A 23,802-nucleotide genomic window follows, 5' to 3' on the forward strand; every position below is an offset into this window, starting at 1 on the left:
TGTGCATTCTGCATAACTGTTACACTTTCATTCTAAATTTTAAGAAAGTACATTTTTGCAGTACTTTAATATGAATAACCAAGTGTATTTGTTTTGCGACTTTTGTCTTCAGGATTCAGGCGATATAGGTATTATGGCTTCCTTACCCACAATGCCTTTACAACGAGGACACGCATGCGTACTTTATTTTTCAGTTGTTACTCGAAAATGGCGTCAGCCAAGTCTCTAGAGGAAATGCTAACCACAGATGTGGACGAATCTGTCGTGAGCGAAATCGTTGGGTCCTTAGAGTCGCAGCTGTCTTCATCGGGGATTCATGCATCGGGTCAGGAACTCAACGCAAGCTCAGCGACCACTAATCATGTCAACAGTGCGCCTGCAACTGACGGTATTCAGCGCTTGCAACATGATGGACAAAAACACAGTGTGGCGGCGGCATTACCGAACTCTGGTGCGAATATCGCGGTGGCGAACTTCAGCAAGCCGATCGCGACAACTTCTCATATTGTTGGCGTCAATAGTTGCGCTTCTTCTTCAGCTACTTCAACGAACACTGTGATGGTCACCCTGCCTGGCGCTCTCCCGGCCAGCGGCTATATCAATCAAGTGACTGGCACGGCTCAGCAAGCCCTGCTCAACAATCCGTTGGTGAGACCACTTAATAACTCTGATATAAAGATTGTGTACTCGCCTCAGGGCCACTTCAACGCGGCAGGTTTGGCAGTCAACAACGCCGTTGTACAACAGCGGGGCAATGTGAAGATTCAGGGTGTCCCCAACGGCAGTCCGACTATTCGTTCTTCTCCGCATACGCCAGCAACGACTCCCGGTTTAAGTGCAATCCATAACTTGGCAAATGTAGCATCGCAACAGACGCCTCTCATAATCAGCCAGTCCGCCAAACCACGGTTGGTTCTCGACACCAAGGATCCTAAAGGAGCATTTAAACCACAGATATTAATAAAACAAGAGCCACAACAGACCACAACTGTTACTCAAGAATATCTTCGCTGTTCATCACCAGCAGGCAGTGTTATACAGGCGTCCAAGCCTATTGCCCAACCCGTCAATGTTGTCACGCAAGTAGTCTCAAGTCCGAGCATCCTACCTCCTGGGGTGCAGATAGTCAATGTAAACCCAGGACGACCAGGTGCCCCCGGGGTCGCAGGTCAGAAGACGCTGGCTCCTAGAGTCGTCATCGGAAGCCCAGTTCGGCTTGCACCCCAGATGCTAGCCGCGCGACCAGGAGCACCATCTGTGCAGGTACGCGCATTTTTCACCAATAACTTTGACAATATGAGCAAGCTGGTCTCTTTCTGCATCAACAGAGAATGTCCAGGTTGTTCTGCATTTTCCATATTTGACAGATAATAAACAAGCCTTTACACATAACCTAAAGCAGTGAATCCAAATCACACAGTGTACTTCACAGTTTGAAATAAGGGCATTAAATGAACAATAAAGTTTGTTGGGGTTATCAAGTATGGACCTCTGTGTTTCGGACTTTCTGAGTTTGCCATCATCAAATTACATTCAATGTCTAGTGTACATTTTCCAACAATTCCTACTTCCATCATTGCCTGCGTTCAACGATGCCTTCTCTCCATTCCTGAATTCTCGTTAGGTATCGTGGCTGAGTCTGCACAACTTCGATTAAATTGGTAGATACATTAGTAGAACGCTTTAGTACATCGGATTATGCTCACGATATGGGTTCCAAAAATGTGACAAGCCACTTGGGCTGCTACTTTGAATCAGCTGACATCACATTGCTGTGCTTGGATTTTGCAGCTTCCTTTGTTGTATCATTTTTGCAGAGTGCTTGTGCGATATACTAAAGCTCATTAATATGAATGTTATTGAACATGCTTGAATTTTCAGTTGTTTTGGTAACTCCGGACACATTTGAATGGTAGCTACACATAAATAGAATACAATGAATTCAGAATCAAATGTATGAACTGTGCTCATTAATTCATTGGGTGCAGTAGGCATCGTGCTGGAAACATAGTAAAGTGTCCATATATGTATCTGCTTACGATGATGTTACTGTTGACAAAGTCTTTCAGGTTTAGTCACACAAGCCAATTCTCGTTAAAGCTATGAAAAAGCCTACCTGTACAGCATCACACGAGATAAAAACAAGATAAAATATTTATTATGTCTGATGCCAGTGAAATTCTTGAGATGGGCCATAGTCTTTTCTGACGTGGGTAGAGTCGCAACCTCAAGATATATTGATGCTGAATGTCTGTGTGTCACATTGGATAATTACCTGTAAGAAATATTAGTAAGGCTGTATTTCTGAAGTTTCAAACTGAATCTTATATCATTGAGAACTTGACCTTCTGATTGTGAACTTTTGTTCTTATGTTTTTCAGAAATTATGTGTAAGAACTACTTGGTTGTGGTCCAAGGTTGTCTCTTCTTTTGCACTATCTATTTCACAACATCTTTTGACAGTATTAGTATTGAAGCACCCTAAGATGAAGAATAAATGTAGGCATGAAGTGAGTTGGTGCTTGAAAAGTGTTACATAACCTCTAGATTGCAAAAGAGGACAAAAGATAATATACACATTACTGATGGTAGGGTACTCAACAAGAACAGTTTCAAAAACACTGTAATGTATTCAGAAAAGTGTATTAAAAAATATTGTATGCAGATTTAGTTTTGTGTTGCAGTGGTACATCCCTGAAAATTATAATTTTGTGGAATGTTACTAGGTAGTATACTAGAGTTGTGATCTTGTGATACTTTAGGTATTTGTGATCAGAAGCTTCATGTTCACCTTATTTCTGTCATTTAAAATTCTACGCAGTAATGGTTTTTCTATGGCTTATTTCTGCAGAGGTACCGCTACCATAGACCTCCTGAACCTGATGTGAGTAAATTGGTGTTTTTAGAGAGGTTGCACTGCAATATCTGCACTGCATTGAATAGTTACACACAGTGTCTAGCTAAGGACTAGTGTGTGCTGGTTATCCACCTGGCAGTAAATGTGCACGTAAGGGCTTGATGTGCACAGCAGAAGGGTTGGCTGAACAGTCGTTATCTCATATACTGTCCTTGTGGAAGGGAATGACATAGGACTAAGTGTGATTGAGTATGTAAATTGGACTTGGTTGGCATTTTAAAGTGTTATGGAATTTTTTTGCTTTTGCATCAACTGTGTAACACCGTGCATGACTTTAGCCACTTCTCCTCCTGCTGCAGTGCGCATGACTGAGAAATTATACGTAGCTCTTTGTTTTCTTTGAAAGCCTACTGCACCTACACATGACTTCTGTGCTACAGAAACAACAACATCCATCTGGCAGCACTCAAAGATCATGAAGAATGGACTTCTTTTTTTTCTTTACAGGTTTATTCAGATGGCTGTGGGAATTAGGTGAAGTGTTGTAAAGTGACGTTTACAACATTTAATAAGCTGACAAACTTCAATTAAATAACACCTCCCTGTTGCAACAGAGGACCAAGTAATTGTAATTGGCTTATAATGTCTGAAATTCTTAACTGTTTTTCCGACTTCCCACTGTTGACTAACTTGTAACTAGTGGTTCCAAGATGATGGGTAAATCTAAGTCAGCGGGTAGTGCCCACGGATAAGCCATAACAGGAGAGAAAAATAATTTCACGCATCTTAACTACTCAGTACAGTACACGTTACAAGTCTATAACACTGCATAGTAATGCTAGAAAAAGAAGGAAGGAAGAGTCCCTACATTCTAACAGACCTTGTACGCCTAGCTTTCATACGTTTTTTGCGGTTCTGCATTTGTCTCGCTTTGAGAAGTTGATAACCTCTAAATTGCTTCCAACATGTATTCTCGGAGCCACCAGAGCTGGTCATATGTGTCATGTTGATACGTCATCCCCGTCATCCATACGTCATCACACCTCATTTCGGTTAAAAAGGGACCTTCTTGTCTTTCCTTCGAGCAAACACTTTCTCGTAAAAATGGTCGAAGAGCTTTATGTTTAATTTTTCAGTTATGTGTGCACAGTGAAAAGCCTAGGCACGGTGGTCACAATATGTTCTTTTTTTGTTGTAGTTCTTGTTATCACTTTAGGAACTCTTGTGTCAGCTAGGGCAAATCATGCTACAGCATCTTGCTACATGCTTCAACAGCTGCAGTATATGAATTTAAGTGTTGCTCACCATGTGTGAGGTTAATGTTGTGTCTGCCCATGAGGTTTGTACAAATGCTGTATGCAAACTTTTGTTCAACTTTGCAATGTGTTGGCGCTTTACCTTTCCATGGGCTACTTTTCGGACTAACTGAGCAAATTCTGATTTATACTGTAGAGCTTATAACTTTGTTGCATTTTATTTTGAAATAAGCCAGTATAAATTGTAATGGGTAGGAAGGATAAAATATCCGTGCAAAATTAAATAGCAGAAACTTCGGGTTCTTCACAGCAAATCTTGTTGCTCAGCTCCGGCCCATACGGCTATTTTGATACCTCACTTGCATTGGGCCCTTTTTAATCTAGTATATGCATTTTTACCCTTTATATCTAAGTAAACTTACCGAACCTTTGATGCACCTTAACAGTTGAGCAAAAATATTTAACAAAAATTAATATATAACAAAAATATTTATGTAATTGTTGATCACGCTTGTATCTGGCAACACATGATTTGTCTCATTTTACAAAGGATCCAATGGAAAAATTGCTGTAAAAGTAGCTACCACTTTGTGTATACATGTGCAAGTTGTGTATATGTAATGTGATGCACGCTTCTGTAACTAGTGTATTGGCGAAACTGAGATGGGTTTTGTTGATTGCAAACCATGAGTTGCAGCTAATGCTGGCCAGTGTGCATTGTCTGCAGAAGCGACCTATTCAGGCAAATTCCTTTGGTGTACAGCTTTATGCCATATGTTAAATTTCATATAAAACTAAAAATGGCATAAAGCAGTACATATGGTACGAGAACACTAGTTACAATGGTTTCATTCGTGGCACCTTGAAAATTTCACCCCAGCTTAACCCTGTGAAGAAATTGAGCATGTAAATAACATCTTTTTTTGTATGTTTTGATTCCATTTAATCAAGTACACAATGTATACTAGAGGTTTACTCCTCTGAATAGGAGTTACTGAAAAAGGACTTTACATTGCATGTAGGAACCAAAAGAAAATTGAAACAGTTGCAATTTTCTGGGTTCTGCACTGCTCTTTTGCATCTGCTAACATCTTGGAGCAGGAGCACTACCTCTGAGCACATGTGTAATGATTTTGTTTATGCTGTGCATATTTTATAGAAACTTGCAAACACTGTGATACATGTGCATTCCTCATTGGAAGGTTGCTCATGCACTGTTCTTTCATATCTTATACAGAACACGATTACTCTGCAGCCTGGAATGATGAGGGGGACATTACTTGTAAAGACAGAAAATGGCCAGCTACAAGTAGTTAATGTGGCACCCAATTTGCCTCCGAACTCCTCAGCTACAACCATTTCGGGCACACCAACCTATCGGTTGCAATCTGTGCAGGTGAGTACTACATGATTTTGGACTAATCAATCTCTGGTTACCTGTCACAGCCATATACACTGATTTATTCATTTCTTTGCTCTGGTGGTGAAAGGGTTGTACCATGGAAACAAAAATGGAGCAAAGCATTGTCAACAAAACTGTTTTGCTATGCAAACACATGAAAATTAATGTTTATATAGTGCATAGTGCAAGCTACATTTGACCAACAAACAAATGATAAAAACAGCTGAAGATACCTCTTATATGTTGTGCAATTTGTGAATAGTTATCTTAATAAATAATCTCTGCCATGAGACATGCTGCCCGTTCAGTTGTCTCACATGCTTTGTTGTTTATTTGCATTATTTGACTTATATTAGGCACACAGTGGCAACAACATGAAAAAATATCAACTGTAAACAAAAACACTGTTGCTTTGTGTGTGGTGCAGCTTTTGTAGGCAGACAAGTTGCAGTTTAGGCTCAACACAACATAATCAGTGGCCATTTCTTCACATTTCTCTTTTGCATTATGCCAAAAGCTAACCATTTAAATGGATATTGCATCATCAAGGATGCCTCCAGATACATCTACCTTTATTTCTCAAATCACTACTTGGTGAAACAGTATTGTGCTGTTCAATTTACTAATGTCTGCTATTCCATTATGGTCTCTTTTGCAGTTCCTAAGCATTGTATTATGGTTGATGCAATTAAATCTAATTGCAGTTAAAACTGCATTCATGTAATTAAACAGTAAAATGATTATGGCACACACAGTCAATTCAGGTGGGCGAATAAGCAAATGTCACTATATTTCTACTAAATATAATGTATCCAGAGTTGTACACGTTACTCGAAAAAAGTAATTGATTACAATTACTGTTACTACTGCGAGAAAAGTAATTCTTTACCGTTACAAATTACTTCATCAAAATTGTAATACGTTACCGATTAAAAATGTAACGCGTTACTTTTCCTGTTACTTTTAAATTGTGGGCCATATCAAAGCCTACAAGCAGTGAATGCAACCATGCAGCTCTTGTTGCAAATTCCAATATGAGACACCAACATACATGGTAAGTGAAATTCACAAATACATTTGAAACCAACGTACAAAACACATACACACTTTGATTATAGATTTAGATACGCATTTACATATATATGTACACAACACCGTTATCTACGAACGACCTAGGTTTATACATATGTATATATACCCGTGCCTAATACGTGGACGAATACGTGCTGACTAGTCTATGACTCACATCACATATTTACACAATTACATGCTCTAAGCAGTAGGTAGCCAGTAGGTCGCGTTTATAAGGGATTGTTATATTACTGTGGTATGCATGGAACACGTGTGGGCTAGAGATGGCCGTCACAGTGACCTGTGCGTCATTGCTTCAGTACGTCGAATTCGTGGTGGAACAAAACAACAGATTGGCTTGCTGAAAAGGGTTTCCATTGTTGATGGAAAGTTAAAAAAAGTAATCGATTACTCAGTAATTGATTACCGAAAATTGTAATCAGATTGCTTGGAAAATTACTTGCCCACAAAATTAATTGATTACGTTAAAAAATTACTGAAAAAAGTAATTGATTACTAGTAATGCGTTATGTACAACTCTGAATGTATCTCATTGGCATCCATCAGCCTGAGAATTTGCACAGATTTTATCTCACTGCAAGAAAGAAGTGAAAAAAAGGAGAAAGTGAGAAGGCTCAATGTGGAGAACGTCACAGTGAAAGATTTGTAGTTTAACGATGCCAGTTTATGGCAGCAGTTGCATCACTCTCACATGCACCATATAAATGCAAGGTTCAGTTCAAGTTTAGTTTAGTTCATTGCATGAGTTTGGTTCCAGTTTTTTTTTTTTTTTCATTTCATTTAATTTCTCTAAATTTCCTTTACAAAATCTTCAGTCATGTGGCAAAATGGTACTGTGAGCAACTGTGAGCTGCACACAAACTTTGTAATGTGAAATAAGGGATTAGGAGAATTTTGAAGAGGAAGCTCGAAAAGTGTTCTTGTTTTAGAATGGCTAAGGGTTGCTTGTGCATGGTCTCCCTTTCTATTACTTGCAATAATGCTACAAGCTACAAATATGTCAAGTAGTTTTTTTTTTGTTTTTTTTTTGTCATGTCAGGTGAAATGCACTGATATACAATGTTTTGGTACACAGAACTTCTCAGTGTTATATTGAAATCAGTACTATGAGAGCAAGCCCTGACTATCACTGTACCTACAAGTGTATCTGATTTCCCCTGTATGCCTGTATGCAGACACGTTGCTTAAAGAATTAAAAAAAAGGTTTTGCTATTTTATATTTCTAGTACGTAATCTATAGCATTAGAAGGGATTTCAAGTGACCCAGTAGTCAACATTCTCATGTGATATGTCATGGTGACACATGTTCCTGCAGATTCTTATTGTTGAAAGGTAACTTGATGGCATATTAATTGATTGAACTAGTTGAAAGTTGGGTTTCTGAACAATTCACCACATGAAGTGACTTGGTCCTTTTTTTTTGTTACTTCCTCATTAGCAGGCAATTTTTATGACAAATAGCAAGAAGTAGTGAACACAACAACACCGGCTTTGTCCCTGAGCAGCATAAAACTACAGCAAAAATGTGAGAGTCTGCTTTCCGGACTGCTGCCCCAATTTCAACATAAAAAAAAGAGAAAGACAGTTGTGCACAATGGTCCAGTTGATGAATGCTGTAGATAAACAACTGCATATACTGACAAGCAAAGAGTAAATATATGGCGCATGTTGGAGTAGCACAGTTTTTTAAAACTGCCAACCTTGGGCCAGCTAGAAACTGTACATTGACGCTTTCTGTTCTGAGTACTCACATTGTTCTTGTATTTGCAAGCAAAAATGCATTTTTGCTCACACTATACAAATAGTTTAATGTTCCAAATACTTACGTATTAGTTATGACTTGTGGAGAGTGGTGCAACCAGGATCTAAAAAAGCAGACCCTTCATCTTCAAAAGCATTGCAGACATGCAAATGAGAGTCACTGTTGAGCCGTTGCACCTTGTTCTATATGATGCCTTGTTTGTAATAGTTACCACTATAGATGATACAGAATGATAAGAAAAGATAAATATTGATCACATGCAGTAGCATTACTGGAAATTATCTTGGGCTTTCTATGAGTACAAGTATCTTTACAAGAGTCTGAGGCAGAGGCACTCTTTCATTTATTTGCAGAATCTAGGCAACCAGTCGGTGCACCAGTTATCTGGCAGGAAGGTTAGTCCAGTGTGTATTTGCTGATAAAGTGTTAGACTGATCCAACTATAAACCCTTTCATTGAAACTTTTGTTGCAGCACTAATGCAGTGTTGTTCTAGAGTGGCATGCTATCATGATCATTGGCAGAGCTTTTATTTTCCCTGAAGTGATTGGCTCATTTAAATATTGCAAATGTTGTATTGCCCTCCTGGGGATGGTTGAGTATTTATACGCATTCATACCAGATAGGAGGAAAAAAATTGGCATGAAACATGGTAAGCTGGCATGGTGCTCTAGCAACTTATGCTATTCTTGATGACTCAGGTAGCAGTACTGATGCCACCCTTCATCTCAATGAACAACACCAAAAGCCACCGCATATTTGACGCCTATGATCATGATAAACAGATACATTTGGATGTGTTGTTCCTTTTCACTAACATTTTCACATCTCCCTGTGCATCATGTGCTAGTCAAAGTGCTTACTGCTGTATGTTTGATGCAAAAAATGCTTCATGTCGTTGTTGAGCTAGCTAAAAACCCCAACACTCTCGCTCACACTATGATTTGCCTCTGTGCTTCCTCAGACTTTGCAGTGTATCATCCAAGACAGCAAGATACATGTTCAGTTTGACTGTTCTGTGTGTCAGATGCAGCAGGGGAATCTCAGAAAGTTTCATTTGGAATTCCCTGCTGCACTTGATGTTTCTTTCTGGATCCTTCTCTCATTTTTTAGCATGTTTTGTTCATTATGATTCAAGGCAGAGGAAGTGCTGACAAACTGGTTACATTTAAAACATTTAGTGGCACCGTTGACACTTTTGCAACGTCAAAAGTATTACGTACTGCAAAAGCTATAAGGTTGGCATTCATGACAGCATTCTTGATTGCTTGCCTCCAAGAATGTTTTTTTGTTCACATAGAGTTTTATTGTTATTATTTATGACTCATCTTGTGGGTGACATCTGCTAAGAACAGGTTGTGTTTACATTAACTAGGTACAACTGCATTAGCACATGATGAGCATACAGATGAGCTCCATGGTACAACCAGAGAGAACATGCACTGCAAAAATTAAGGTCCTGTTAAATACCGTAAATATATTTTTATTCGCGATGTTTAATTTTTGCAAATCACGCATTCAGTCATTTACGAAGTTATTCGCGATTTCATGGTTGTTTCCTTCCGTGGGATAAACATCAAGCTCTGTTCGCAAGTACAATTTTTCGCGATTTTTTAGCGGTCGCGAAATTCGCGAAAATTAATACATCGTGAATAAAAATATGTTTCCAGTACTCCAGAAATGTGCCTCCATCCTTCACCAATTATTGACACTGCAAAACTTGTACAATATGAGCGCTGCTATTTACACACATGTGTACTGGTAAGGATAATTGCATTTCAGCGTTGAATAATGAATGTTCATAAAACTTTAATATAGTTATGGAGGCACAACTTAAAATTACAAGACAACAACAACAACAACTTTATTTAAAATAATAAGAGTCACACTTATTGGTAAGCAAGGAGTGGTATACTGCACAAAATCTTGTAATAGAAGTAGTGTGGAGACATGGTCATCAGGCGTTTCCTGGACTTATATTTCACTTTGCAGCATAAAGCAATTATAACTCGCAGTAGAATAGCACATATTTGCAAAAGCGAAACTGAAATGCAAATTTTCATTTCATTTAATTTATTAAGTCCCAAGGGGCCTAAAGGGGGGGATTGATCAGCATGCATCGATATATACAGTGTTAGAATGGTTAGGAAGCAAGCGAGCTGGTGATATAGATCCATACTGAAGAACCCAGAGACGAGGGACACAGAAAAAGGGGACAAACCCAGACTTCGTTGTGTTTGTCCCCATTTTTTCTGTGTCCCTCATCTTGGGGTTCTTCAGTATGGAAATACAGTGTGTGACTTTTTTCAGTAAAATGCTGCTTTTGAGAAATTAAGGACGCATAATAAAAACTAGGTGCTATTTTACAATTTGGAGTGAAATGTGTCTTGCTTAAGTATTTCTTCACCAGCGGCATGGCTGCTTGGATAAAAAAAATATGTCCGCCCCTTGGTGGTAACCAAGGTTGTGCTGAAGACTGGGAAGTGGTGGGTCTGAACCCTACTACCGGCTGTGCTGTCTGAGGTTTTCCCCGGGTTTTCCGGCAGACTTTCCAGATGAAAGTCTGCACAGTTCTTCCTGAAGTCTGCCCAGGACGCGTACCACCCCTCTTCTTCCACTTCATCCTGCTGTCTTCTTTCCATCTTTCCACATCTGTACGCTACTCTTAGCCGCAATTGCTTCGTGGTGCAAACACAGAATTAACAAATAAAAACGAAGTATTTCTCTACTGTGAGGTTCATGTAACAAGGTTTAAGTACGCATTGAACACATACAGAACAGTGAACACCACAGTTGTGTTATAAGTAGAAAATGTGTGTGTTTTGTGTACTAGATTACTTGTATAACTTATAGTGTTGTACAGTGGTAGTAGGAGTTATTCGAACATATCATGGGCATGTACTGTAAAATCCTTTAATTTTGTGACACACATTTTTCACGAATCAGGCCTAGGACATATATCCGCGACCACTAAATTTAGCGACATCTAGATGGTAAAGTTTGTGACTTGATTGTCTCACTTTGTGATACGCCTTAATTTGTCCTTACTATATTTAATTAAGGCGGTATTGTGCACGCTTATGCTGTAAAGCAGTTCAAATGCTTACTAGCAACCAGGGCTGAAGTTTCCGATTATTCCACTACAGTTGAACCTTGATATAATGAAACGCTATACAATGAAATTTGCGGTACAGCAAAATAATTTGTATTTCCTGCAGCAGTGGGCTGCTATATTTTGTCAAGCTCGCTACAGTAGAATAAATAGTGTTCCCTGTGTGTTTCGTTATATCGAGGTTCGACTGTATTTTGAAAGTGTCAATTTTTGGCTCACAATTTTGCATGCCATTACATCTTGCAAATTTTTCAATTTGCAAAATTTGTGAAAATTAGGAGCACACGAACAATAAGGGTTTTACAGTATGTTGCAAAACATACTTGTTATACAGTTTCTCAGTGCCTTCCTAATGAACTGGAGTACTAAAGTTGAAGGATTATATGAGAAACATTGTAAACAAATCTAGCAAACTCAATTCTGATGCTAGATATTGATTGGAATGGGGGCTTTTACTTGAAAAAATTAATGTAAATATAATCAATGTAATTATACTATAGTGCAACAAGGACAAATGGGCTATGTACTAGCTTTTTGTGAACTGTGTAATTTCAGAGCAACACAACCCCAACACAGATGGTTGGTGCAGTGATTCCACAAGGACAACAAGGAATTAATGTTGTTCCAACAGTAGCCAGCACCTCACCAGTCCCAGTCATGAGTCAGGCACTTGGCCAACAGACAGTTACTGTCAAGGTAACTCGGTATTGTTGTTATTATTTTTTTTTCAAGATGTAGAATACAAATTTAAGAAAGCAACATAGGTTTTTGTGAACTGCTTTATCTATATTCTTTTTGTTTTATAATGCCCATATTGATGTCCGTTCTGTTGGTTGTAATAGATGTACTTGTTATACTGATATGGTGCAGGTGGCCACTACCACAAGTTCGGTAACACAGCCGTTATCTATTCAAACGACAGTTGCCAATAGCCAATCAACAGCTACAACGCCATCTCAGGTAGGATGACATGTTTTCGTATGGTATTGTAAGATAGCATCATGCTTTCGTGGATTTTCATGTGTTAAAAAACATGACTTTCATTGTCATGTGTTATAGCCGTACAGTGGTGTACATTGAAGCAAAAGCCTCAAGTCAGGCGACACCAATATTTCGAACAAATACAGTCACGCCTGTTTATTACGATCTTCGATATAACAATAACTCTGATATTACGATCAAATTGCTGGTTCCCGTCAGCTAACCCATTGAAGAACATGTAAACAAGACATCGATATAACGATCGCAGCGAATGCGTTTGCTCACGAATAGCCATCAGAATTCTCCAGGCAGCCGGTAAAACGTGTGAAAATCGAAACGCAAGATTGCACTTTTTCATTGCAAATAAATTACGGAGGCATTTTCAAGTGCCTTGGCCTCCGTGAGCATTCAAGTGAGAACGCAGTGCCTTTATCCGTGCATGACATCGGGGAATTCGATGCTATGCAAGGCGCGTGACTTCGAAGAGGTCCAGGAGAAGTAGGGGAATGGTAGAGGAGGGTCCCTCTACACGTTATTCTCTCTCCCTCAAGCTTTTTGCTTTTGCTGTGTGCTACGATGGCGTCTGCGGTTCCGGTACACGTTTTGACGAGGAAAGGCACGTTGCTGGACCCGAAGTTGCACATGCTCGACGGATTTTTGTACTGGTGCAAAACGTCGTTGCAAGGTACTGTGGCTTCCACAACGTGAGTTGGCAGACAGTCGCGTGTCGCCACCCAAACACGCATCGACCAAATTACCCATGGACGAGGCGCGTTCTCTTGCACAGTGCAGTTCTGATAGTGAGAATGATGATGACTACGGCACTGCATGACAAGCAATGGACGAAGTCATCGATCTCAAAAGGTGTGGGGCCTCACATGGTTTCAGTGGGTATGTTGTCCTTGGAAAAGCTTTCGACACAAAGCTGTGTCAATCTAGAGCCAGATAAAACGGTTTTGCGCTCGCAACAAACGTGCGAATGTTCAGCGGCATTTTGCTTGTGCTCGTTTTTAACAACACTCTTATATAACGATCAGATTTCGCGTTTCCGTCAATATCGTTATAAACGGGCTCGACTGTACTTCTTCTACACTGTTCGGTAGTGTCATCCCTTAAAAGAAGCTTGGAAGGCACTTGGAACAGATGTTCTTTTACTGCTTGATATGAAGACACCACCTTCAGGAACCGTCACACCAAATATTTCCTTTGGGAAGCACAAATTTCCTGAGTTAATTAGCTTACAAGAATGTGCGCCACGGTGGTGTCTGGTGACCTCAAGGTCGTCAGCATTTTTTATTGGCTGCCGAAAATCACCTGCTAGTGAAAGCGACCAGTCGAGACGTGGGACAGGTGGCGCAATATGCAACTGCAAAAGGAAAGAAAAAAAGAAGGCACGCGCCTCACTATTCAGCGACTCACTTGATGCGCCGACTGGCAGCCGAAAGAAGGAGCATATCTGATGGAATGAGATTGGAATGATGATGATGGGAGGGCGTTCCCTTTATATTGGGTGGACAGTGCAGCAAGTACTGCGTGTCCTGGACAAGGCTCCACTATTTAACTTTAGTTTGATGCACCTCGGTTACTTTGCCATCAGTACTCCAGTCATATTTTGGGTGGTGTCCACGGAAGCTGTCTTGCGCACCAGGGTTGCGTGCTGCTGCCATACTCTTTGTGCTTATATATATGTCAGGGCTTCTCCTAATTTCTACTTCACCTGACATATTTTTGTTCAGCAAACTCACATAGCATCTACATTCTTCACACTCGTGTCTTGAATTTCAACTGACTGTATTCTATAACGCCAAATATGTGACACTTGACTGTGGTGTTTACCCTGTTTTTTTTTTTCTCTTCCAGATGTCACCTAACACTGCAAAAAAGAAATGTAAAAATTTCCTTTCTACTTTGATACGCTTGGCCAGTGACCAACCAGAACAGGTTGCCTCTAATGTGAAAGGGCTGATTCAAGGCCTGATTGTAAGCGATTTCAAACACACTACATGAGATAACAAGAGCAGTAAAAAGAAACCTATTGTCATACTGAACATATGTTATTTATGTAGGATGGAACCATCCAACCTGAAGATTTTACAAATCAGCTTCAGAAGGAACTTAATTCTTCACCACAGCCATGCCTTGTACCATTTTTAAAAGTGAGAATCTTTTCAGAATTCAAACTGGATGTCTACTTTTACTATACATTGTTTTGATGAGTCTGTGCTACAAAAGGAGAAACATGCACATGTGGTTTATGCTATTAAGATTACTAGTTTTTCAATTTTTACCAAACATTGTTGATACATTCAGTAGCTTCCACTGACACAGTGTAAAGGTGGCAGCACTGATGTGCCGTATATCAGAGGTTCTCAAACTGCATTCCACGACGTCTCCCGATGGCTTCTGCTGCATTCACAGTGCCCCGTTCAGTGGTGTTATCAGTGACCTCTTCGGTAGCGAACACATGCAAAAAGAAAAAAAAAAGATCATTTACAATGTGTATTGTAATATGATGTGTCATTATATGTGGGTGCTACACTATTTATACTGCGAATCGTGAAAAGAACTCACTTTGTGCTGTTGAGTGTGGAGAGTTGGGCGAGTTGGTTGGAATCTATAACTACGGGGAGCTGCCTGTGTTGTTTTCAGCAAGGTTTTAGCAATAGTTTTATGCATGTGTGCAGAAGCGTCCATCTTGTTCATTGTTTCATAAAGTAATTTTTAACATGTTGTCCTCTGTGGGCATGTGACAGGATGGGGGAGGGGTCCCTCGCTATGTCAAAAATGTATGTTCCTTGACCTTGAGAAGTTTGAGAGCCTCTGCTATATATGTAGCACATCTTACCAAATACCAAAAGAGCAAATCTATGCCCCCTCGTATCTATGGTCTATCCTGTAGTATGCACATGCTTCATAAGTGCTTCAAATCCTTTGTATTATCTCTGTCATCTATTTGATGATTCTGTTGTACAGTAGAACCTCTCTAAAGTGATGTTGGTTGGACCACAAAAAGCTTCACTATATCACAGGGTTCCTACAGGCCTGTTGTGAATCTGGGAAACGCTCGTTGAACTTTGAAATGCCTGACATATGCTGCTCGCTGTAAAACTCAACTGCGTCGCATTGTAACACTAGAAAGAGGCAAGGACGTCCGTTCTCATTAGGGTGAAGACAAACACTACTTTCATTTAGAAAAACTAACTTATTTACAGTGACAGAGAGAGGGAAAAGCCTTAATTCCTAGGAAGACTGTCGAGCTCTCTCCCTTCGGGTCCCCCACACACGGGTGTCAGTTTCCACGCTGTGCATGTCCTCGGAGTGTGTATACCAAACACCACAGGTTGAGACACTTAGTGGAACAATTCCACAACAGGCCCTTGAAATCCTTGATTACCCTCGAATAAAAAAAAAAAAAAAAAAACAGATTTTCAAGGGCCCTTGAAACCCCTTAAATACTGGCTCACTCCTTGTATTCTTTGAAAATGTGGGCAGAGCTAGTTAATTTAACCACTGCCAAATCAACACACTGCAAGTGATGCAGAGTTGTAAAGCATTTGCACAGAAGAGCACACCCTCTTGGGGCTTTGTTCTCGTGAGGGAGCCATGTTGGACACATAAGCGTGAAAACGCACAAAGTGCCTCTCTTGCTAGAACCCTTGAAGCGGCCTGTTGGAAACATGATTTAGTTACACAAGCTGAGACTTTGTGGACAATGAACGTAGCGTTCTCCCACTTCTCCAAAAGCTCTTCTGTAAACGTTGCTTATGTTTTCCAACAAATTTTCTCGCATAGTGAAATATATCGAAATCACAAGAAGCTTCACTTGTGGTGACAAAAGAATGCGTACATTCAATGTCATGGTCTGTGGCTGTTTTTGCTTCCCAAGTTCAAGATACAGTGAAGAAATTAGAACACTTGGTGCTACTATGTATTTGATGAAACATTGTATGCATACCTGAAGCGAAAGCAGTTGGATGTCAGTGTCAAGTTATCTAAGGCGTTACATCGTTCAAAACTCAAAGAAAAGTTCAAATGGCCCCTGAAGTTTCCTTGAATTTTGCCCTTTGGGTTGCTTGAAGTCCTTGAATTATCCTTGAATTTTGGATCAGAATTTTTATACGAACCTTGATAGCATTATCTTCACTATATGAGTAGTTCATGGTCAGGGTTTCAACACATTGGGACCGCGTAGGTTTATTTCACTATATCCATATCTTCACTATGTGCAGGTTCATTATATAGAGGTGTAGAGAGGTTATATTTATTGTATTATATTTCTTTATGATTAGCTGAAATGTAATTGTGTTTGCGTCTTCAGAAAAGTCTTCCCTACCTTCGACACTCTCTCATGACGAAGGAACTGACCATTGAAGGAGTTCGGCCTCCACCACAGGGTGCAGTAACCTTGCCTAGTACACCGACGATCATACCCAACATTCAGGTATCGCCATTTTTTATAATGTTTGTGCACTTCTCGAAAATTTCAATTCGTTTTTTATAATGTTTGTGCACTTCTCATATTTTTTAAAATTTGCAGCAAGTGGCAGGTTCCCGGCCAAGTATGCCTCATGGTACAACCCAGGTTCGGGTTATGACCCCTGTGCAAGGGGGACTTGCTGCGCAATTGGCAGGATCTGTAGGGATTCAGGGTGTACTTGCTCAACATCAGAGACTTGTTACAGTAAGTCCTTGTTGTCTTCTTCACCTCATATATGGTTCGGCTGTGATATCGGGTTCAGCAGTGGGCAGCAGTGATGTGAATTTGATCAGATTCTAATCAAATTACCATTGTGCTAATGACAATAAATCCAACCCATATCAAGCCCAGGCCATTTGTGTTGGCAAATCAAATCATTTTGAATCCGGATTTTTCAAATCCAGCAACAAATCTGTAAAGTTGGCTTTCTGAAACACTTCAATTGAAAAGCTTAGGAATGTGGCTTGGAGGTGTAGAAATGGCATAGACTTGGCCACTTCTAAAATATCTTGGATAACAGCGGCGGTAACATTCATCATGCTCAGAGCAACAAATGATCAACAAATGTATGATTGGTATAGCATGAGATGTTATTCATTAAATTTAAACAACAAAAGTGGAAGCTGTGAAAAGGATTATTATGTTTCTGCCCGATTATCACTTTAGTACTGATGGACACAATGTGTTTGGTTTTATTCAGCACAGATTTTTTAATCAAAACGCTATGAAAACAGCAGAGACACTGTTTTTGCAAAGTTGCACAACTGTCTATAGCACGGCAACAAGGAATTGTTATGCCCCACAGCTCTCTAATGCTTCGCAAAGCTGTACTGATACGTGTATAGAGTAATGAGTTCCCTGTTCCTCTGTATGCAGCAGATATAGTAAGGTCTCATGTGCCTTTTTGAAAGATGACACTTGGTGGTCTGTACAGCCCCTGTTGTTATCAAATCAGATATTGAAGAGAAAACTTGTAAGGCAAAATGTGCTAATCTCTAGATGCAAAAGTGGAAATCAGTAGCAGACAGTATAGATTGATGCAACCCAAATTATTCTGGGCAACATCATACTTAATTGGGATTTTCTTTGTATTTCTTATTCATGAAAGTATTTAAGAGTACTTAGGGCACTGAAAAACTATAGATATGTTATAAATAGCCTGGTTGTACTGTATTTACATTGGGAGCTTAAGTACGTTCTGCAAAAGCAGCATATATTTACAACTAAGTACACTAGACATTTTCGTGCCCATCTGTGGTTTATCTGTGAAGTTGTGAAGCTGTGAAGTTGTATCCATTATATGTCTGTGGTTCTGATGCTTAACCAATAGCAACACATGTGATTTATGGGAGAACAAAGAAAATGCAAGAAATTTGCATGCATAAATATTTTTTGTGTCCTTGCACGTTCCTACCGATTTATTTTCTATATTGATCCATGAAGGAATAGTTGTGTGAATACAGTTTTTAAAGTAGTTATGATTGGATGCTATGTTGTGTGTGCAGCCTCGCCCTGCGACAACAGTAGTAGCACAGGCAACTAAAAGCTTATTGGTAGCCAAGACTTCCAGCCTTGCAGCTGCATTATCTCCGGCTACAGTAGGGGCTCTTCAAGCGAAAGGAACTCCACTTACCACTGTAACTACTCGGGCCCCAACAGCTCTCAAAGAAAAACGAACCTACTCGTCACTGAGGTACACTTCTAACTACGCCACTTTTTTGAAGTTGTGTATCCTTGTCATTTTGACTGCAACAACCTGTAGCACAGTTTGTTTCTTGATGGTTAGCGAGTCCACCTGGAATCTATTTTATGCATATCATGCATATGTTAAGTGTAAGCATTTTGCATTAAGTAGTAAATAAAAGAATTGAAGTAAGTGTAATGAAGAACTGCAAAAGAAATTGAAATGCATAAAAATTGGCTCTAATGCAGGGACGATGATGACATCAACGATGTAGCTGCTATGGGCGGCGTCAATCTTGTGGAAGAAAGCCAACGCATCCTGGCATCCAATGCAGAAATCGTTGGCACCCAAATTCGTTCCTGTAAAGATGAAAACTTCCTTTTCACAAATACCCTTCAAAGAAGAATTACTAGTATAGGTGAGCATCCCTACACCACCTCACTGACTTAACATACTTCCCATTCTGGTTTCATTTCAGTGTTCTTGCTGTAAGACTTATCTTTCTTATGTTCAATCAGTTAGAGCATGCATGATATCTACTGAAATTTGAGGCAGCACCAAATGTATGATGAAGGTACATAAGAAAGGTGCATGAAATTACTCACTCATCTTGAATACAAGCAAGGTCAAATGTTAGAAACAATATTTATATGTCACATACTGCTCATAAGATTACGGGCTACTGACGTCTGAGCCATAACACTGATGTTGCACTCCTGGAGTTATCCATCATTTCACCTTCTAGTGAAATTAGTGGGTGGTGCATCACATCTGTATGGTGTTCTAGGAACTAGTTGGCCAGGGGCCCTATCCTCGTCAAAAGTAATCGACCTCGATTACTTTACGTCACAAGCTGTAGGGCGGGGCTGCCACGAAATACCCCGCCCTTAAATCCCGCCAGTTTCAATTGAAATTTATACCTAGTTTTCCTTCGCAGCCTCTCAGCCCTAATCTCGGACCGTGACCCTACGTCATTTTGACGTAACAATGACGTAAAAGATTAGTTTCAAAGCTGAAAAGTAATCTAGCGAAAGAGGGTCGATTACTTTGAGCGGCGATGGGTTTCGTGATGGGTCCGCATGTGCATTTCCGTTTATTGTGTTGTATAAAGTCTGTATGTGCTCGTCACAACAAAAAATTCATGTCGTTCTTCGTTTGTGTTTAATGATGAGAAAAAAGCACCACGTAACACCGTTTCTCTGCGCCGATCGCGGCATCGTATGCGTGAAAGCGGCGGGCTTTTCGAAGCGTCGTCCGAGCCGTACGTCGTACAATCAATGTTATTGCAACGTAGCGGTGTGCACACAAAAAACTCATCGATCAAAGTTCACTGTTTCTTGAGTAAAACTATCAATGCTCATTTGCGGTATCATTCGCACCCCCACAGCTCACGAGCAAAAGAAGCATATTGCAATGCGAATTATAATTCCGCATATCGAGCACACGAACACACAGAAAAATATAAAGAAAAGCTCATAAATAAAGCTCAAGTTTTAAAGCACGAACCGATTTGTCATAAACGCGTTTACGGCTCGCGCCACACTGTCCGTTCGACCCTTTGCAATGATCCTTCGCGCTTTTATCGTTTTGTCCGTTTTGTTGCCTGCCATCAGCGCCATCTCACGGGTACATACCGAATTATAAATGCCAAGTACAATCACGGTGTCACACAAACATTGCCGTCTTGCACACCTGTACGTCAAGAAAAATGACAAACAGCAAAAAAGGAAATTATCAGCGTTCTTTTCCACGCATTTTCCACGAAATTCAGCTTTACGCCGGTAGAGTTTTCTGTTTCCGACACCTAAGAACCGAAGCAACAAGGCAGGGCAGGCAGATCACAGGTGTGGTCTTCGGATTCTCAGGAGGAAACACCGATAAGGCGGGTCGCTTTCCAAGATAACACGTGGGGCGATTGGTTGATAGAAGGTGTCAACCCGCTTTTAATATTCACGCCTTTTTTGATTGTGCACCAATGACAGAAGAAATTTCAAGTAATCGAGGTAGATTACTTTGACCAGGATAGGGCCCCAGGCATCAGCCACTCACTAAGCTAGGGTCAATGGTGAAGTGGCATGGTAGTACGTCAGGCGGCAAAGTGTCTGAGGTGACGAGGATTGTGTCGATGTCAACAAACATCAGCATAGTGCTTGTCCTGTTTACTCCTTTGTACTCTTTTTGTTAGAGCTAAAAGTTGAAGGTTATTGACATGAGAGTTAAAGCTCAACGTAAACAATGCAAAAAAGTGTCCACCAGAGATTGTGCAAAGGCTTCAGATACAGAAAATTTTGGATACCGTTATACAGCTTGAGGCACATACTACAGTCGCCGACCAATATTTTGGACTCCAAAAATTCAGACTTTCCAATTTTGGGGACAAAACTTTTGGCACCGTCAAACGCCCCATAGAACCAATGTATTTCAGCTTCCAATAATTCGAACTCTGTTTCGAACGGAGTGCCCGGTTTTTCGTACTCATTTCACTCCGAGCATGCCTATTTTTTTGGACTTTTCGTCTTCCAAGAGCCAACACAAACGCGTTACAGTGTATTTTGGGACTCGATATTTTGGACGACATTACGAAGGGAAATGCACCGACCCAACGCATTCGCGAAGGCGGTGCTTATAGTTGCGCGTGCGTTGCCTCTCCGTTCCAGACGCGTTCCGAAACTTCAAGACAGCTGACGGAATGTCATTGTCAAGTCAAGATGATCAGACATGGACAACAATGCCCAATTCTGCCCATAACTTTCGGTTGACGACATCGTCGGTCAGGTGCTCGATCCGCCGTCGGCAGATTCAGATGACAGTGGCAGCGACTAAGAGGTTACTCTTGCGCCCCCGTCAACCGCAGCGATTCTTATGGCCGTTACTACTGGTTACTACGGTCATGGAAGTGTATCACGAAAAGGCTACGCTAGCAGAAATTTGCCGCGATGCGTTATCCCGTGTCCGCGCGGCGAATCAAACTCGTGTCGACAGCTATTTCAAGCCAGTGTGAGTGCTCAAACGAAGTTCTTTTTTGTTTTAAACATTGCAGATTTAAGCCTTCGTCTAAAAATTGGGAGTGCTCGATAATGCGGGCTGATGTTGTGGCTCCTTCAAGCCCGAAAAATCAGTCGGTGACTGTAATATTAAAAAATATTCAACATTTTCAAGTGTTGACACAAACTTGCAGTCTAGCCTGATGTTCGAGTAAATATGGTCTGCTTTCCTTTAAGATGACCAGGTTTACACTGTAAGTCTCATGTTATACGCGGTATAAATGCTTGTTCCAAACGACTGAACAGTCAAAAAATAATGTGCCCCACATAAAGAGTGAGGACCCACTGCTGCAGCAACAGTATAATCTCTTTGTTTTAGCTACGAAACATGGAATTGAAGAAATCCCACAAGATGCAATAGCCTTAATCTCTCATGCAACGCAAGAGCGGTTAAAAACACTGGTGCAGAAACTTGGGGCCGTTGCTGAACATCGTTTGGAAAACATAAAGGTATTGCCTGTAGCTACTGCGTCTCATTTTAGTAGTGGCCTGTCAAATTACAGCTGGTTGCACACAAAACTTGTGTTTTTGTCTGCAGACTGACTCTCGGTATGAAGTAACACAGGATGTGAAAGGGCAACTGAAATTCCTTGAGGAGCTGGATAGGCTGGAGAAAAAAAGACATGAGGAACAAGAAAGGGAAATTCTTCTGAGGGCTGCAAAGGTATGTTTGATGCATTTACATTTTCTGTTGCTCCTCCTGAAGTTTCTTCGAGATACTGATCACATAGGTCCCTATATTGAACTAAATTAAAACCATTTTATATGCCACAATGACATGACATAGAGGGAGAGGGCAGGAAGCTGTGGTAACACGTTAACGGTGTCCCTGCTCGCAAGAACAACACAAAACCATCCAGTCAAAGTACGCAAATGTATGTATATGTTATATGTGCCACAAAACATTTATACGTCCAAACATAAACAGTAATATGAAATACTATGGTTACACAATAATAGCAAATCAATAAAAAAAAATCCTACAATCAATTGCTTGACAGCTCATTGTGATAGTGTAGGTCAGCAGTACACTTATAGCAGTGGTCTGTTTATATGAGTATAGATGAGGAATAGGATTTTTTGTAGGTTGTTTTGATGTGCATGATTTTTGAAGTTACACAATAAAGTATCACAACCTGTTAAACCCTGTGTCTCTCTGAAATCATCAATGTGGGATGGGAAGCTGTTAGCATAACCACATGCATTCTACTGATTCTATGCTGATTGTACTGGGCTTTGCTTCTCAAAAGCACACTTGTTGTCAGCGTGGTGAACTGCAGTGCACAATGCAGACAAGAATGAGACGGCAGGGATAAAGTAGACAGTCGGGCATGCAGACAAAACTCCATAAAAACTATGTCCACTTCAGCCCTTTTGTTGAATGTGAACAAATGGCACTGCAAAATTAGACGCTGCAACCTCAATTGTGCGCGCTCATGCCTGTTGTCACATCCTATACTGGCTACTGCTGTTGCTATGCCGCCACGCATTGGTTTCATGATGCAAGGTGTATGTTGTATATATATTTCATAGAGGAAAGTGGTCACACAGCATAAACATGTTAGCTTTTCACAACCCTGAACACACAAGTGTGAGCTCGCTTTCCATTGTCATGAAGCTCATCTGTCCACACAGTGCACTGTTTAGGCATGCACCTACACATTTTAGAACATCAGGAAATACAAGCTGTGTAAAGAAAAGAAATCTCATGTGGAATGTTGTATTATTACTAATTGTAATGAAGAGAAGTGGGCTTGTAAGAGGTCAAAACTGAAACCAATGTAAACTGTCAGTTGCTTCCTGCAATTTCAGTAAGGTGTGTGCTCTTGTTCAGAATGGCACACACCTTTGTTTTGCTTCTTTTGGCTTCTGTTCGAAGTCAGGTTTGAAAGAAAGTGCGGAGGTCTTGTGGCAATCTGTAAAATCTGAATGTGTCTGTCATTGTAAATTAATTAAAAATAAATTTACTTTTATTTTTAGAGTAGGTCAAAAATGGAGGATCCAGAACAGCTAAAGCTAAAGCAAAAAGCAAAAGAGGTGAGTCACTTCTTGGTTTATGCATTCCCAAGCCATAAACTATTCAGTTTCTTACTCATTCATTCATCCCTTCCTCCCTTCCTTCCTATGCATGCGGAG

At 40.3% G+C, this 23,802-nt stretch overlaps 1 protein-coding gene across 2 annotated transcripts in view; it reads left to right on the top strand.

Annotated features, from left to right (window-relative positions):
• Positions 1-173: 173 nt before the first annotated feature.
• The window catches only part of LOC135378031 (transcription initiation factor TFIID subunit 4-like), a 28,465-nt gene continuing 4,836 nt past the window's right edge, over positions 174-23,802 (top strand). The window contains exons 1-15 of one of the 2 annotated variants that reach the window (XM_064610857.1): positions 174-1,263; positions 2,852-2,884; positions 5,351-5,509; positions 8,723-8,764; positions 12,036-12,176; positions 12,351-12,440; positions 14,322-14,441; positions 14,528-14,617; positions 16,780-16,902; positions 16,999-17,142; positions 18,444-18,631; positions 18,871-19,040; positions 21,986-22,116; positions 22,205-22,330; positions 23,647-23,703. In XM_064610857.1, coding sequence (XP_064466927.1) covers positions 175-1,263; positions 2,852-2,884; positions 5,351-5,509; positions 8,723-8,764; positions 12,036-12,176; positions 12,351-12,440; positions 14,322-14,441; positions 14,528-14,617; positions 16,780-16,902; positions 16,999-17,142; positions 18,444-18,631; positions 18,871-19,040; positions 21,986-22,116; positions 22,205-22,330; positions 23,647-23,703 — 2,703 coding nt within the window. In that variant the 5' untranslated portion in view covers position 174. The remainder of the gene's footprint in view (positions 1,264-2,851; positions 2,885-5,350; positions 5,510-8,722; positions 8,765-12,035; positions 12,177-12,350; positions 12,441-14,321; positions 14,442-14,527; positions 14,618-16,779; positions 16,903-16,998; positions 17,143-18,443; positions 18,632-18,870; positions 19,041-21,985; positions 22,117-22,204; positions 22,331-23,646; positions 23,704-23,802) is intronic. The other variant, XM_064610858.1, reaches the window with a different exon arrangement.

The sequence above is a fragment of the Ornithodoros turicata genome, chromosome 1, assembly GCF_037126465.1.
Source record: "Ornithodoros turicata isolate Travis chromosome 1, ASM3712646v1, whole genome shotgun sequence".
Classification (NCBI taxonomy): Eukaryota; Metazoa; Arthropoda; class Arachnida; order Ixodida; family Argasidae; genus Ornithodoros; species Ornithodoros turicata.